At 42.3% G+C, this 13594-nt stretch overlaps 1 protein-coding gene across 12 annotated transcripts in view; it reads left to right on the plus strand.

The window, feature by feature from the left end:
* PLAC8 (placenta associated 8) overlaps positions 1-13474 on the plus strand; it is a 63577-nt gene extending 50103 nt beyond the window's left edge. For 6 of the 12 annotated variants that reach the window (XM_030565010.1, XM_030565012.1, XM_030565015.1 and 3 more), the window contains 5 exons: positions 3475-3701; positions 8413-8557; positions 9976-10100; positions 12123-12231; positions 13331-13474. In XM_030565010.1, the coding sequence (XP_030420870.1) occupies positions 8449-8557; positions 9976-10100; positions 12123-12227 (339 nt within the window). In that variant the 5' untranslated portion in view covers positions 3475-3701; positions 8413-8448 and the 3' untranslated portion in view covers positions 12228-12231; positions 13331-13474. Of the gene's footprint in view, positions 1-2033; positions 2680-3474; positions 3702-3730; positions 5318-5960; positions 6061-6152; positions 6288-8412; positions 8558-9975; positions 10101-12122; positions 12232-13330 lie in introns of those variants that run through there. The other 6 variants (XM_030565006.1, XM_030565008.1, XM_030565004.1 and 3 more) reach the window with 6 other exon arrangements.
* The last annotated feature ends 120 nt before the right edge of the window (positions 13475-13594 follow it).

The raw sequence follows: 13594 nt of genomic DNA on the forward strand, positions 1-13594 counted from the left end.
GAGCTTTGAGAGGTGGCACCATTTTGCCCCATGTGTTCTGTGTTTCTTGCCTCATTTTATTGCTCAGGGTATTTGCATACCATAATCTTCCCTTTTCTGTGACCTCATAACTTCCATAGCAAGTTGTTTCTAATGTCATAAACAGTGGTGATATGTTGAAGATAAGCAGCAGTAGATGAACTTAAAATGTACAATGTATAGCATGTCCTCAAGCTTAAGGGAAAAATAGTCTGAGTATTGATTTGTTCTTAATCCTTATTTACAACCTTCTACCAGATTTTTTTAATATATTTGAACACACTGGATTAGAATAAATAATCCTGTATCCTTAGATAATTAGGGTAGTTTAATGACTAATAGCAATGGAAACCAAGCACTCCACCTAACAAAAAGGCTCTGGGACAGAGTTTGGGTTGGGGGAGGAGGTCTAGGGTGCAGGTCCTGGGCTGGGGATTAGGATGCAAGAGGGGTGCAGGGTGCAGGCTCTGGGATGGAGTTTGGGTGGGGATCTGGGGTGCAGGCTCTGGAATGGAGTTTGGGTGCTGCGCGCAGGCTCCAGGCTGGGGCTGAGGGTGAGGACGTAGGAGGGGGTGAGGGGTGCAGGCTCTGGGAGGGAGTTTGGGGGCAGGAGAGGGTGTGTGGGAAGGGGGAGGAGTGCATGCTCTGGGAGGGAGTTTGGGGATAGGAGGGGTGCAGGGGTGAGGGCTGTGGGACTGAGGATGAGGGGTTTGGGGTATGGGAGGGGGCTCAGAGCTAGGGCAGAGGGTTGGAGTGTGAGGTAAGGGCTGGGGGGCTGAGGATGAGGGATTCATGATGCAGAAGGAGGCTCAGGGCTGGGGCAGAGGATTAGGCTGTGGGGGATGAGGGCTCTGTCTGGGGCTGGGGATGAGGGGTTCATGATGCAGGAGAGCAGTGGCGGTTAACAAATTTGCCACCCCTAGGCCCTCAAAAAAAATGCCGCCACCTCCCCCCCCCAGCTCACCTTCGCTCCCCTGCAGTAAGCCTGGGAGGGAGTGGGGAGAAGGGGAGTTGTGGCACGCTCAGGGGATGGTGGCCATGGAGCAGAGGTGAGATGGGGCAGGGAGCAGTTCCCGCCCCCCCCCCGAGTTACTCCCCGCATCCGCAGGCCTCAGCTCACCTCTGCTCCACCTCCTCCGAGCGCGCCGCTACTTGCGTCTCCCTCACTCCCTCCCAGCGCTTTTGCGCGGCAAGCCTGGGAGGGAGGTGGAAGGAGGGAACCAAGCTGAAGTTAATAAAAACACATCTACGCTCCACAATGACACAGGAGAGGCTGGTCGGCCTTGCAACCATCTCAATAGAGCATGAGCTGGCCCAGATTGTGAACCTTCAAGCAGTTCAAATCTTTGCAATCAAGAAGGCACAGAAAGCACCTCTTTGATTACTCAAACAGATAAAAATGGCAATGTTTACTGTGCAGACAAGAAAAGTTACATTTGCTGTTCAGGCATTTGAAAGTTAAGTGTTTATTTAAAATTTTTGGACAAGGCATTTTAAGTTGTTAGTTCTCTTTTATTGGGGTAGGTAGCAGAACAGTACCGTGAAAGGAGTAGAACAGGAAGAAGGCAGAATTGAGACCTTGGACTCCATCTTTTCCTAGCAGTCCTCTTTCCTGGCACAGCATCCCATGGTCGAGGAAGCTGAAGTCCTCCCATCAACGCCATCTGCACAGCCATGCATTCATCTTCAGGATGCACGTATCCCTGCCAGAGCCCTTATCTTCAACTGGGAGGATGAATGAGCACACAACTTGTGCCCCCTGATGCTTTTATCCTTGCTCCCAGAGCCTTTTGGTCACTGCTGATTGTTGGGGTTTCCCCAAGACTACTTCCCCTTGGTTCCTCAAGAACTCAGTTCAACTGCAGTCTTGTCAGTTAGGTTCCTTTATTTGGCAGAGATTAAAGCTACACTGAGTTGATCAGACTAATTTATATGCCAAATTTATGTCAAAACTAGTTTCAGACTTTCATATGAACCACACTGTTCATTTGCTGCTGTTTTTGTTTGGTTTTTAGCTTCATGCTAACACAGGTGAGGGAGAGTCTACACTATTTCTATATCCATAGAACCAAACCACTTAGAGTCTCTCCTAGATCCCTTGTGGCTATCCCACAAAAAACTAAATGAGTGAACATTCTCAGTACCGAGATTATTGCATTGGATATCTTGCATAAGATCCTATTACATCTGTCAGTTCATAACTCCTCCAAATAAAATAAGGATTCAGGCCATCTTGAGAGCCCTTCTAAGCAACATTCTGACTGTGGACATCTGAAAGACGGCTATATGGTCATGTGTTCACAACTTCTCCAGCGCTCTGCCATCGCTCCATCTTCACGAGTGTAGTGGGGCAGAATGGCCTCCCTCCGAACTGGAGTGGGAGGAGCCAAACCTGCCTTGCCCCCCTCATCAGAAGTACCAGGGCAGGACAGGAAACAGAAGAGAACCCTGGAGCTCAGTTGCTGCTGAGCTACAAGAGAAAGCGGACATCTCTTCTAGGGAGCAGACACCTCTGCAAGAGCTCGGCCCAGACTCCAATGGTCCAATGGACCGTCAGGGGAGGCAGACGAGGACTCTGAGGAGCTGCTGGAGCTACCAGTGGCCAAATACCCTGAGGAGACTGGGGATCTTTGGACTACGGGACTCTACACCCAAACTGTGGTAGGAAATAGCCCAGGGGAACCAGACTTTAGTCTGGTTCTGCTGCCAGAGTGTGAGTCAGTGTGTTGCAGATACATTCCCTGCTTACTCAGTGGCAGATCACTCTCCCACTGTTAGGGCCCTGGGCTGGCACATGGTGGAGTTGGGTGGGACCGCGCCCCCTATCCCTGCCACCTCACCCCTAGGGTAGTAGCCTCCCCACCATAGGCCAGGAGGTCTGTATTGGTGCTCACCCACTGCCTGTGCCCCTAGACTGCTTTGGTGCTCAGCCCTGCAAAAGCCCTAACTGTTTGCCGTCCCACCCTGCTTGAGGGCCTGGGCTTAGAGTGCTACAGCTCTGCCTTAAATACAGGCCAGATCCCTAACTGTTTGCAGCTCTTCCCTGCCCAAAGGTAGCCAGAACCCATCTACAGACTGTTTGTAACTGTCTGCCCCAGCCAGGTGGCTGTCAGCTAAAGACTGTTTGTGCTCTCCCCTGCCCAGAGGGACAGAGCTCCCTGATAGACTGATACTTGCGCTCTGCCAGTAGTGAGGCAGAGTGGCTTCCCTCCCTATTCGAGAGTGAGGGACTACTACAACCAGCCAGTGCGGACTTCAGCAAGTCTGCACTTCTTTCCCTGTTCCCACTTCCTGCAAGAATTCCACTAGTGAACCACCTACAGTTAAATGTATATTTGCACAATCACTCTTAGAAGGAAAAAATGGTTCATTGCCTTTACAGTAACTGTTGTATTTTGAGGTGTTGTGTACATAAACATTCCCATGACCCTCTCTTTTTCATCTCTACTTTGGAAGTGTCGTCATCTTTCTGGTGTGAAGGAAATGAGAGGGAGCCCTGCCCTTTATGCCCTCAGCTACAAGGACAAAGACGTGGAAGGTGCATGCCCCACCCTGTCAAAATTCTCCTACTCGAGTGCACTGGGCGCACGGACACCTGCAGTGGAATGAAATATATGTATGTATATGTATATATATGTATGTATGTCCACAATACATCTTGAAGAACAGCAGTTACTGGAGAGGTAAGTAACTTGTTTTTGTTGGTTTGTTTTCTGAACTCTTCAGGGTAGCTATGTCAGTTATGACACTAGGTAACACAGATATATAACTTGTATAAAATTCAGAAAAGTATTAATTCTGTTCTAAAGGACACATAGCAAGGCTATGCATGCAAGACTTGCAAGAACACACACACACACACACACACACACACACACACACACACACACACATTATGTACATATGTATCCATCCCCTTCCTTCTCCTCCTTCCCAGAACAATTAAGCATACATTGAAACCAAATTGTATACTGTTTTAAAGACAACCCCCCCCGAAACATACATTCAAACTAGTTTTATATTATTTTGTAGATGTCACCCACACAAGCACATGCATATCTCTTTTTCAGTATTAAGTTATGTAAAACACAAACGCATGCGCACACACAGCCTAACCTAAAGGAAATCTAATGAGGTAATGAATAATACACGCAAGCAGGAAACAAGATGCAAGCATCTCATTTACAGAGGGATTTTACAATAAAAAAACATTTAACAGAGAAGCCATAGCTTTGCAACTTCATGTAGGGAGAGAGGGAGGCTGTTGTGGCCAGCAGTGTTATCTGAAGAAGATGTCCTCCTACATTCACTCCATATATCACTCCCCTCTTTTCCTGACTTGTTTTTCTAAAACTGCCATCTTCTCCATGTCCTCTTACTCAAAGATGCAATGAAATAGGAAAGGACATCAAATAAAATTAAAAAAAATAAACATCAACATTTTTAACATGGAAAAAAAAAGGCATAGAAATAAGCTCTGGCCTGAATTTTAGTGCAAACTTTAACAACTGATAAATCTTCATCTAGTGAAACAGCTTTGTGTCCATTCTTTTTTATCTCTCATGCTTTAGTATGGCCAAGAGTTTGTCAAACAAACTCTCCCAGTTTTATAAGGCATAATCCCCCCCCCACACATTGTTTTGTCTAACTTTCTAATATTTTTTCAGGATGGCCTCAGAAATAGTAAATAACATTAACAAAAGCATTAGGAGGATTATATACTTGGTGATGTTCTGTGGCAGTACCTGCAAAGCAACAATTACTTTGTTTCTTTTATCGTCACATGGAAGGGGCCTTGAAGAATTAATTTTCCTGTTCTTGTATAACACTTTTACACAGACTGTAACCACAGATACTTTATGGTGGTAGATACGACAAGGCAGTAGATGACAGACCTGAGAAACTGCTAAAAACAGCGGCCCACCACCCATATACCTAAAGTACCCCTGAGCCACAGATCTCCCCCATTTTCTTAAAATCTCGTCTTAAATCAGCCCCTCTTCCACTTCAACTATGCCTTTTTAATTTTGCAAGATTAAAATTTGATCATTGGTGTTGCATAACAGATTTATTTCGTATTTGATGTGTATCATTTTATAATGGAAAAACAGCTGACCGTTCTTTAAAGATACCCTGTAATCAAACTGCTTGATTACAAGTAGCCAATGATGGCAATCTTGGAAAGCCACATGATTAGTTTACATTGGCAATTTGTATAGCGCATGGAATATATATAAGTGACTAGACTGAAGTTCAACCAGGAAAAGGGAACTCTCTCTTCAAGACCACTCTGCAAGTGGTATGTGCATATTTCTTTGAGTTTGGCAAAGCTTAGTATATTAAAACTTTCAAGAGCTACTTAGTTGGCTATTTCTGGGAAGGAAAGTTAGTAAAAAGTGAGAATGTTTTGTTTTCCACTCAACAAACCGATTAAGGCAAAACAAAATATGCTCTAAATCCTACGAATGGGTATTTGACAAAATTATGTAACCAAAGTGGGTAGCAGAAAGTCATTTTTGTTTGGTTGTTTTTTGTTTTTGTTTTGCCTGCCACTGTTCAGACTGTATGAATGTATCAAAGAAGATATTTCTCAAGCAGTTGGAGGCTGATTTTACTGAAAAATAACCTTGTTACAGTTTAAATTTGACTGCCTATATTTCAAAATTACCAATGGAGACAAAATGCATCTTATTAATGGCATTGGGGTTATGAAACTTTTTCAGAAAGATTCAAGGTACTTTCTATCCTATGTGCTTTGATATTATCCATGTTTTAAGAGAAGGCATATGTCGGTTGCTGTCTTCAGGGTGCTCTATCCTCCTTTCACCTATTTTCTGCCCTCTTGAAAGATGCAATGATCCCTTCACCCACAATCTTGTTCGGTCACTGAGATGTGTATAGTATTAGTGACAGCAGAGTGCCAACTTTGCAACATCTCTTAGTGAACAGAGGAGAAGGCATGTGAATGGACCTATGGCTTAACTGACATGGAAACTATATATGGACTACTATACGCATCTTGTAAGCGTCAGCATAATGAAGGTCTGATTTTATGTTTATAGTGTGTGCTTGTAACTTTTATCATTTTCTACCCATGCAGTCATGTTAACATCAGTTAATATGTGTAACAATAGGTCCAAATTTAGCCCACAGTGTTTCCCTGGAAGTGGTCTGTTATGTTTCTGATTTGCAAGAAGGAAGCAATATTATTAAAATCGTAGTCAGACTGGAGGCCCTTTGTTCTTCAAAGACCTATTGTTCAATTATCGGTAAGAAAGTGAGGGAATATTAAAGGTTTTGTTTTACAGCTTGATAACTATTTATTTTAGAAACAAGAAACACACAGGCTTGCTTTTAACCTTTAGCACCTGCAGATTAGCGAGGCAATCAATGAGTTTCTGTTGATATTTCAATGTCCCCAACATCTGTGAATCATAACCTATAAAAAGATGACTGACTAAATAAGGGTTTCACAGTCATATATCTGCTGCTTACTGAAAATGAACCTTGAACACAATCACAGTTTACCGCCCTGTTCTCATAACACCTCTTTCATTATGGTATGATTAAGATGCTTCTCTTTTAAAACTTAATGGAAACAAAGTATTCTTTTATCTGATGTGGGTTCAAAAACCAGGAATCATGTTATCAACAGGCTAAGGGTGTTGCCAAGCAAATTACAGTTGTGCAAGGGAAAAATAAAAGCAGAGTAATATAAATGTACCTTCATCCCAATCCTATTATTATTATTTAATATGTTTGTATCACATCAGTACCATAATGCTCAGGATACATCTACACTGGAATACTGCATGCAGATGTGGTCACCTCATCTCAAAAAAGATATATTGGAACTGGAAAGGGTTCAGAAAAGGGCAACAAAAATATTAGGGGTATGGAACAGCTTCCATATGAAGAGAGATTAATAAGACTGGAACTTTTCAGCTTGGAAAAAAGACGACTAAGGGGGGATATGATAGAGGTCTATAAAATCATGACTGGTGTGGAGAAAGTAAATAAGGAAGTGTTACTTACTCCTCCTCATTGCACAAGAACTAGGGAGTCACCAAATGAAATTAATAGGCAGCAGGTTTAAAACAAACAAAAGGAGGTTTTTCTTCACACAAAACACAGTCAACCTGTAGAACTCTTTGCCAGAGGATGTTGTGAAGACCAAGACTTTAACGGAGTTAAAAAAAAAACTAGATAAATTCATGGAGGATAGATCCATCAGTGGCTATTAGCCAGGATGGGCGGGGATGGTGTTGCTAGCCTCTGTTTGCCAGAAGCTGGTAATGGACGACAGGGGATGGATCACTTGATGATTACCTGTTCTGTTCATTCCGTCTGGGGCACCTGGCATTGGCCACTGTTGGAGGACAGGATACTGGCCTAGATGAACCTTTGATCTGACCCAGTATGGCCATTCTTATGTGCTTCTCTCCCCTGTTGCGGACTGAAAAATTCAGAAAATAACAAGGGAAAGTGAGTGACTGTACAGGGGAAACAGTAAAACTGACTGTAGTTAAATGTACGAAGTAAACAAATTGAAAAATCAGAAATGTTTTGTTTAATCTTTCACTGATGATAATCTTAGATGTTATGTGTAACAATAGTAGCTGAAACATTTTCAAACTTTAACGATTTTTTTTTAAGTTAATGGGTGCCTTTGATGGCTATATTTTCAATATGTACTAATGTAGACTGTTTGAAAATGTCTGAAACCTGTTTGGTGCCAGAATAATTCCTGATTTTAGTCAGCCCACCACTGAACTCAAAGGACGTTTGCCCGAGTAAAGGACTGAGTGACATCTCAGAATTTTGTTAGCTGCAGCAGGAAAATCCTGATTTTAGGGCTAATCTGTCTCTTGGCGAACAGCAGGAAGAGCAAGAATTCCATTTCTGCAATAACCTCCATAGTAATTGTGTTGTGATGGTCTTGGATCACACAGGGAATGGCTGATCAGAGTAGGCCAGGACTCACCTGGTGATGACCAGGGAACTGTCAGGTGTTGCTGGAAGATATGTTGGCCATTAGTTAGTGGCACCCTTTCCTTTGAATTAGGAATGAACTATACCCCAATGTGATGTTCGGGAGAGAGGGGATTTTTGGATGAAAATTTACACCTATTCATAATCTGGACAGAAGAAACTGGGTCAAATTAATTTGTGATCTATCTCTGTAGACAATAATTTGGCCTAATGTGTCCACCAAAACTATCCAGTGGATAGCATTGCTTCCAATGAAGTGAGAAACGTGCCATTTCACAAAAAGATGTGGGTAACATTCCTCTAATTACATCACCACAATGACATTAGACAACCTGACCTTTGTGACACAGCTAGTCCCTAACAGACTTTTTCAAACCATTCCTTTTATCGTTCTCCTTTCAGAAATTAAACTTCTGAACTCGTCTTGTGAAATTAAAAATGAATCCTCCGCCTGTCGTCTTTGTACAGCCCCAATTTTCTGTGGCTACTGCACGAAGTAATGTCTGGCAGACCGGGTTGATGGACTGCTGCAGTGACTGTGGAGTCTGTAAGTGGATAGTCAAATATTGTATTTTTGTTTTGGTTTGAGGTGTCTTGATGTTTGGGATTAATCATATCTCCAGTTTTTTAGTGGGAATGACTTTAAATAGGGAGAATCCCATTTGCCTGTTTTATGTTTATTTAAAGGAGTGGCTTGTAGTTGTATTTCCCATAGCCACTCTGAGAGCCAGTCACTAGATGGCTACATCACCCACTCACACACAAAGCAAGGTGTGGATAAGTGTAGAAGGCTGGAATGTCATTGCGTTGGTAACATCATTCGGGCTGCTCAGTGCTTGTCCTGGGAGCTCCAGTGTTATCAATACTAGCAGTGCAGCCTGCTAATTCAGCAGGCCTCAATGCTTCTCATAAAGACCACGGGTTTGGTTTGGTGACAAAGGCACTTGGCCAGGTTTAATGCTTTCAAGGTACAATACTAGCATCCCATAGGAGCTACAGATATGTTAACGTGAGTGCCCAGTGGTAAGGAGCGGCTCAGTCAGCAGTGGGAATTTCTGCCGTCCCCTTGGCCACACAAAAGGCTAAGGCGAGGTACCTTGCCGTTTATAGACTGGGATAAATGACTTACCTACCACCTTATGTTTTTCATGACCTCTGTTATTTCCCCTTGTTCCTGATACCTTGGGCAAAACATCCCTATTAATTATCTTGTACTACATTGGGATGTATCTGTAGTAGCTGGAATATATTTATGTAAATATCTAGTGCCTAGTGCACTTGCAACAACTTTGCCAAGTTACAGTGAACTTGTAAGCATCTGCCCTAATGCATGGCCTGACTTTGGTTCACAGCCTCTGATTCAGGCCTCAGATCTTGCACCAGGCCCCCTCTCTACTACAGCAAGTACTTGTACTCCTTCCCTAAGGCCAAGTTCATCCGGATCCGTTGAAGGTCACAGACCGAAAAAGGAGTGTGTTTACAGCAGGATAACTAACCTGGGTTAGCCATCTTGCTGTAAAATCCGAGTGGAGGCAAAGTGCTCGTGTAGCTTTTAGCAATAGAGTTGAACTTGTGTAGCTACATCTCCCCCACCTCTGGTTCACCTCGCTTAGTTACATCACGGTAAAAACTACAATGCCTCACTTCCACTGACACAGCTAAAACCTGTGTTATCCTACTGTCAACCCACACTATTTATGGCAGTGAAGAAATGGCCTTAAGTCATTATGGGGTGCGAGCTGCTGTTGAGGTTACACCCTCATATAACATCACTAATCGTTCAAAAGTCTTTCAAAGATCTTGCCCTCCTTTGCACTAGCTCTGGCCCATTGGCACTCCCCAACTTTCTCCTTCCAATTTTCTAGGCATTTCTACATCTCTCCTAAAAGTGGTGGTGAAAGTTAACTGCCTCCATGAATGAAGGGGAGAACACTGAGTGAGCCTCATTTGTTTGTCTTTATCCAGGCCTATGTGGAGTATTCTGTTTCTGTTGTCTTGGATGTCAAGTAGCAAGCGACATGAATGAATGCTGCTTATGTGCCGGAAGCGTTGCCATGAGGACTCTCTACCGGACAAGATACGGAATCCCTGTTAGTTACTATTTAATATTTTGTTTTGCTCATGTTCAAAGAACAGCCCTTAAAGCAACATGTCATTGATCTAAGCAGATCAGTTGGCTACATTTTCATTAGCCAGGTTCCACCCAGTGTGATTCCTCCCCCATCTGAACATGGCTGCTAGGACTCTCCCCTTATGCTGAGGGCACTGTGGTCTAGAAATTAGCAGAGGATTGGGCATCTGAAGACTTCGGTTCTACTTGCAACTGCCACTGACTCACCGTGTAACCTTGCGCAAGTCCCTTGGCTCTTCTTTCCTTTGTTCTCCCCATCTGTGAAATAGATCATTCCTTGGCACTGTTGTAAAGGGCTTTGAGATAATTTCATGAAAAGTATAAGTGCAATAATCCATTATTAACTGATGTCCCTTTAAAGTGTTTTGCTATGTACCTGAGATAGAGAGAACCCTCTCTGATGAGGCATTGGTTATGTTTAAATATCCATCTAAATTAAATGTATATTGGATAATTTCTAATGCAGACATTGCACATAATACCAACCTGATAAGAAGTTTGGTCTAAATGGTGGTTGATTATCTAAATCTTGACTCTTACCCCCTCAGCATGAATCTCTTAGCCATATATTCTCCTGATTAGCTGAAAAGTGTTGCAGAATGTAGACAGAATTCTAAAAATGTGGTTCAGTCAACCAGGTGGTTATGTATGTGTTTTTTCACGCTACAGTGTTGTAGTTTCTGGAGTTAACTCCTTGTGTACCATAGTACAAATAACAGAAAAGCCTAAGAAATGAAAAAATAAGATTGGATAATATATGAAAATTAAATGAATGATCACAGTGAATTGGGATGTGTTATGAACACGAGAGGAATAATATGAAGCAACTTAGGAAGTTTAGAAATATGGCTATGACATTCAATAAAGCAATAATAACACAAAGCTAAGGAGGTTTAGAAGATCTATTAAGAAATTTTACAGGCTAATTAAACCTCCCCCAAACCTCAACCTCTATTTAGGCACCTAAATGATTTTCTAAAGGGCTCAACAGTAGCTTCAAAACCTGGCCGCTTCACTTAGGAGCCTGAATAGAGAGGTCCAAGTTTTTTAAAGATTTTAGCTCATATCAGAGCAGGAAGGCAAAAGTTTCTCTATCTAGAACATATTTTTTCCCTGCTGGATCTTCAATACCTGAAAGATGCAGTTGAATTGGAAGGAAATTGGGTAAGAGCAGTGAAACTAATTTGGAGCCTGCGGGCATTGACCGTAAAGGAAAATTCAGAGCTCAATATTTATAGTTTTAGACAGTTCATAATAGTGGAGGCTATAACTGCAAAGATCTGAAAGGTGTAGAGCAGTGTGGTAAGGAGTGGTGCGAGGACTAGCAAGTGGATGAAGTTAAGAAAAGGAATAGTTTGGCTGAATATGAGAATACATCCTAACCCTAAATGCAAAAAACTGGACACTAGACACCCAGTTTACAAGTTGAAAAATCCCACCCCTGGTAAAACTGTAAAATGGAAACTGGACAGAACCCCCGAGGTTATTCTATAAGGAACAATCCTGCACAGGTGGTCTGAGATGATCTAGTGGAGCTTCCAGTCTATTCTCAGTCTAGTATCCATCTGCTAAAGTCTGGTTGTTATTGGGTAAATTCCACCCATTAGATAATTCTGCTTCCTACTTTTTGTAAATAACTTATTTGGTACCTAAACCAGCCCTTTTAAGTGGTAACTTGCTACCAGCCCCCAGTGTCTCTGCCTCCTACAGAAGGCAACCTTTTTTTTCTTTTTTGCTCACTGCAGTAAAAAGCAGAGCTATGGATAACCAAGTAGGGTTTGGTATCTTTTAGTTTCTATGAATTTAGGCCAAATAGGATGCTTAAAATGTATTTTCCCCATAATGGCCCTGTCATCCCACTCAAAGGCAGCACAGAAAGCCCATATGCTAGTCTGACTTTAAATCCAATGTGATAAAGTGAACAAAAAGTTAGATGTACTTCTTAAAGTTTCAGCCTTTAATATTTTTTCTGTTTCAACAGGGATCCATCTGTTCTGATTTCTGTACTACCCTCTGGTGTGGTTTATGTTCTCTTTGTCAACTAAAGAGAGATATTAACCGAAGGAAGGAAATGGGGATATTCTAGTAAGGTTTGTCACTTGTTTAATACATATTTGTAAGTGTTTGATAAATCAAGAAGCTTCTCTGATGCAGTATTTCAATTAGTTCTAGGACAAATGGTAGTGGTGATGGAAAAGTTAGTGTAGAACCAAAATGATATGCAATCAATGAACAGATTTCTATCCAATAGAGAGGATACCTGCTCTACCCGCCCCTTCTGTATCTAACTGAAGTCACGTTGGGCCCCAGCTGGCCATCTATAATGGTTTTACGTAAGCAGCAGATAAGCCCTTTACTTGACTCTGTGTTAAGAGGAGGCATGGTAGTAAGTGAAGTGCAAGTTACCAAGCCAATTTAAAAGGAAATATATAATCATTTACTAGGGGCAAAGTGCCTGGCTGGGAATGCAAGACCACAGGCAGCAAGGACCATCTATTACTGGGGGAGAGCCCTGTTAGTACACCACAGGTGGCGGGCATTCCACACTAGGTGGCACTTGCAATTCCACACAGGAATGCAAAACAAAACAGACACAAATAGGAATAGGTGGGTGTGTGCTACAGGGGACCAACATAGGTCAACGGTTGAGTGGACCGTGGCAGGAAGCTAGTCTCCCTTCCAAGAATTAGGCAGCTAGACCTGCTCTAGCAGTGCCCTTGCATTGCAATAGGTGGGGTGAATAGCCATTCCTTCATCTCCACCATGTAGTCTCACACCTGTAAATGGGATTTGTTTGCTAGGACCTTACTCACTTGTCCAGGATTAGGCTTTTGATGTAGTTTTGTGGGATATTACCATGTAGCAGAACTTTACGTGATTGTGATTAGCTTTGTGCAGAGACAAATAGTGTTACTTACGGAGCAAATGTAGTTCCTGGGTGGCATTTTCAAAAGCACTCAGTGCTGAGCTAAATCTTTTTTCCCATCAATACTCAGAGTCAAATCCTGTCCTTATATACCTTTCCAGCCTCCTTGATTTGAGGCAGATTCATTAAAATACACAACTATGCACTGTATATATACAATAATGAGTCTTATTGCTTAAGTAAATTTCAAGGTAGTGTATTAACAAAACTAATGGTATTTTTAATCTCAGCCAGGAATGTAATTCTTTTCTCCCATATTTTAGATGTTCCTGTACTCGTTAGTTGTGAGGCCTAGAATCTCCATAAGCAAGAGTCTTCTCCTCTCCTGCTGTACTTACTGTTCAAGAAAGTGCTGTATGCATTGTAATTTGATTGTTGCAAAGCACGACTTATCTGAAATAAATCAATAAAGTAAAGCAACAACCTCAAATTTGTCTTTGTCTCACTTAGAATCATAGTTAAGAAGCAGTAATGAAATCTAAGTTTTATTGTACGTACTAAACTGTCTTGGAAAGAGTATTCTCCTG

Source organism: Gopherus evgoodei, chromosome 5, assembly GCF_007399415.2.
Source record: "Gopherus evgoodei ecotype Sinaloan lineage chromosome 5, rGopEvg1_v1.p, whole genome shotgun sequence".
NCBI classification, from domain to species: domain Eukaryota; kingdom Metazoa; phylum Chordata; order Testudines; family Testudinidae; genus Gopherus; species Gopherus evgoodei.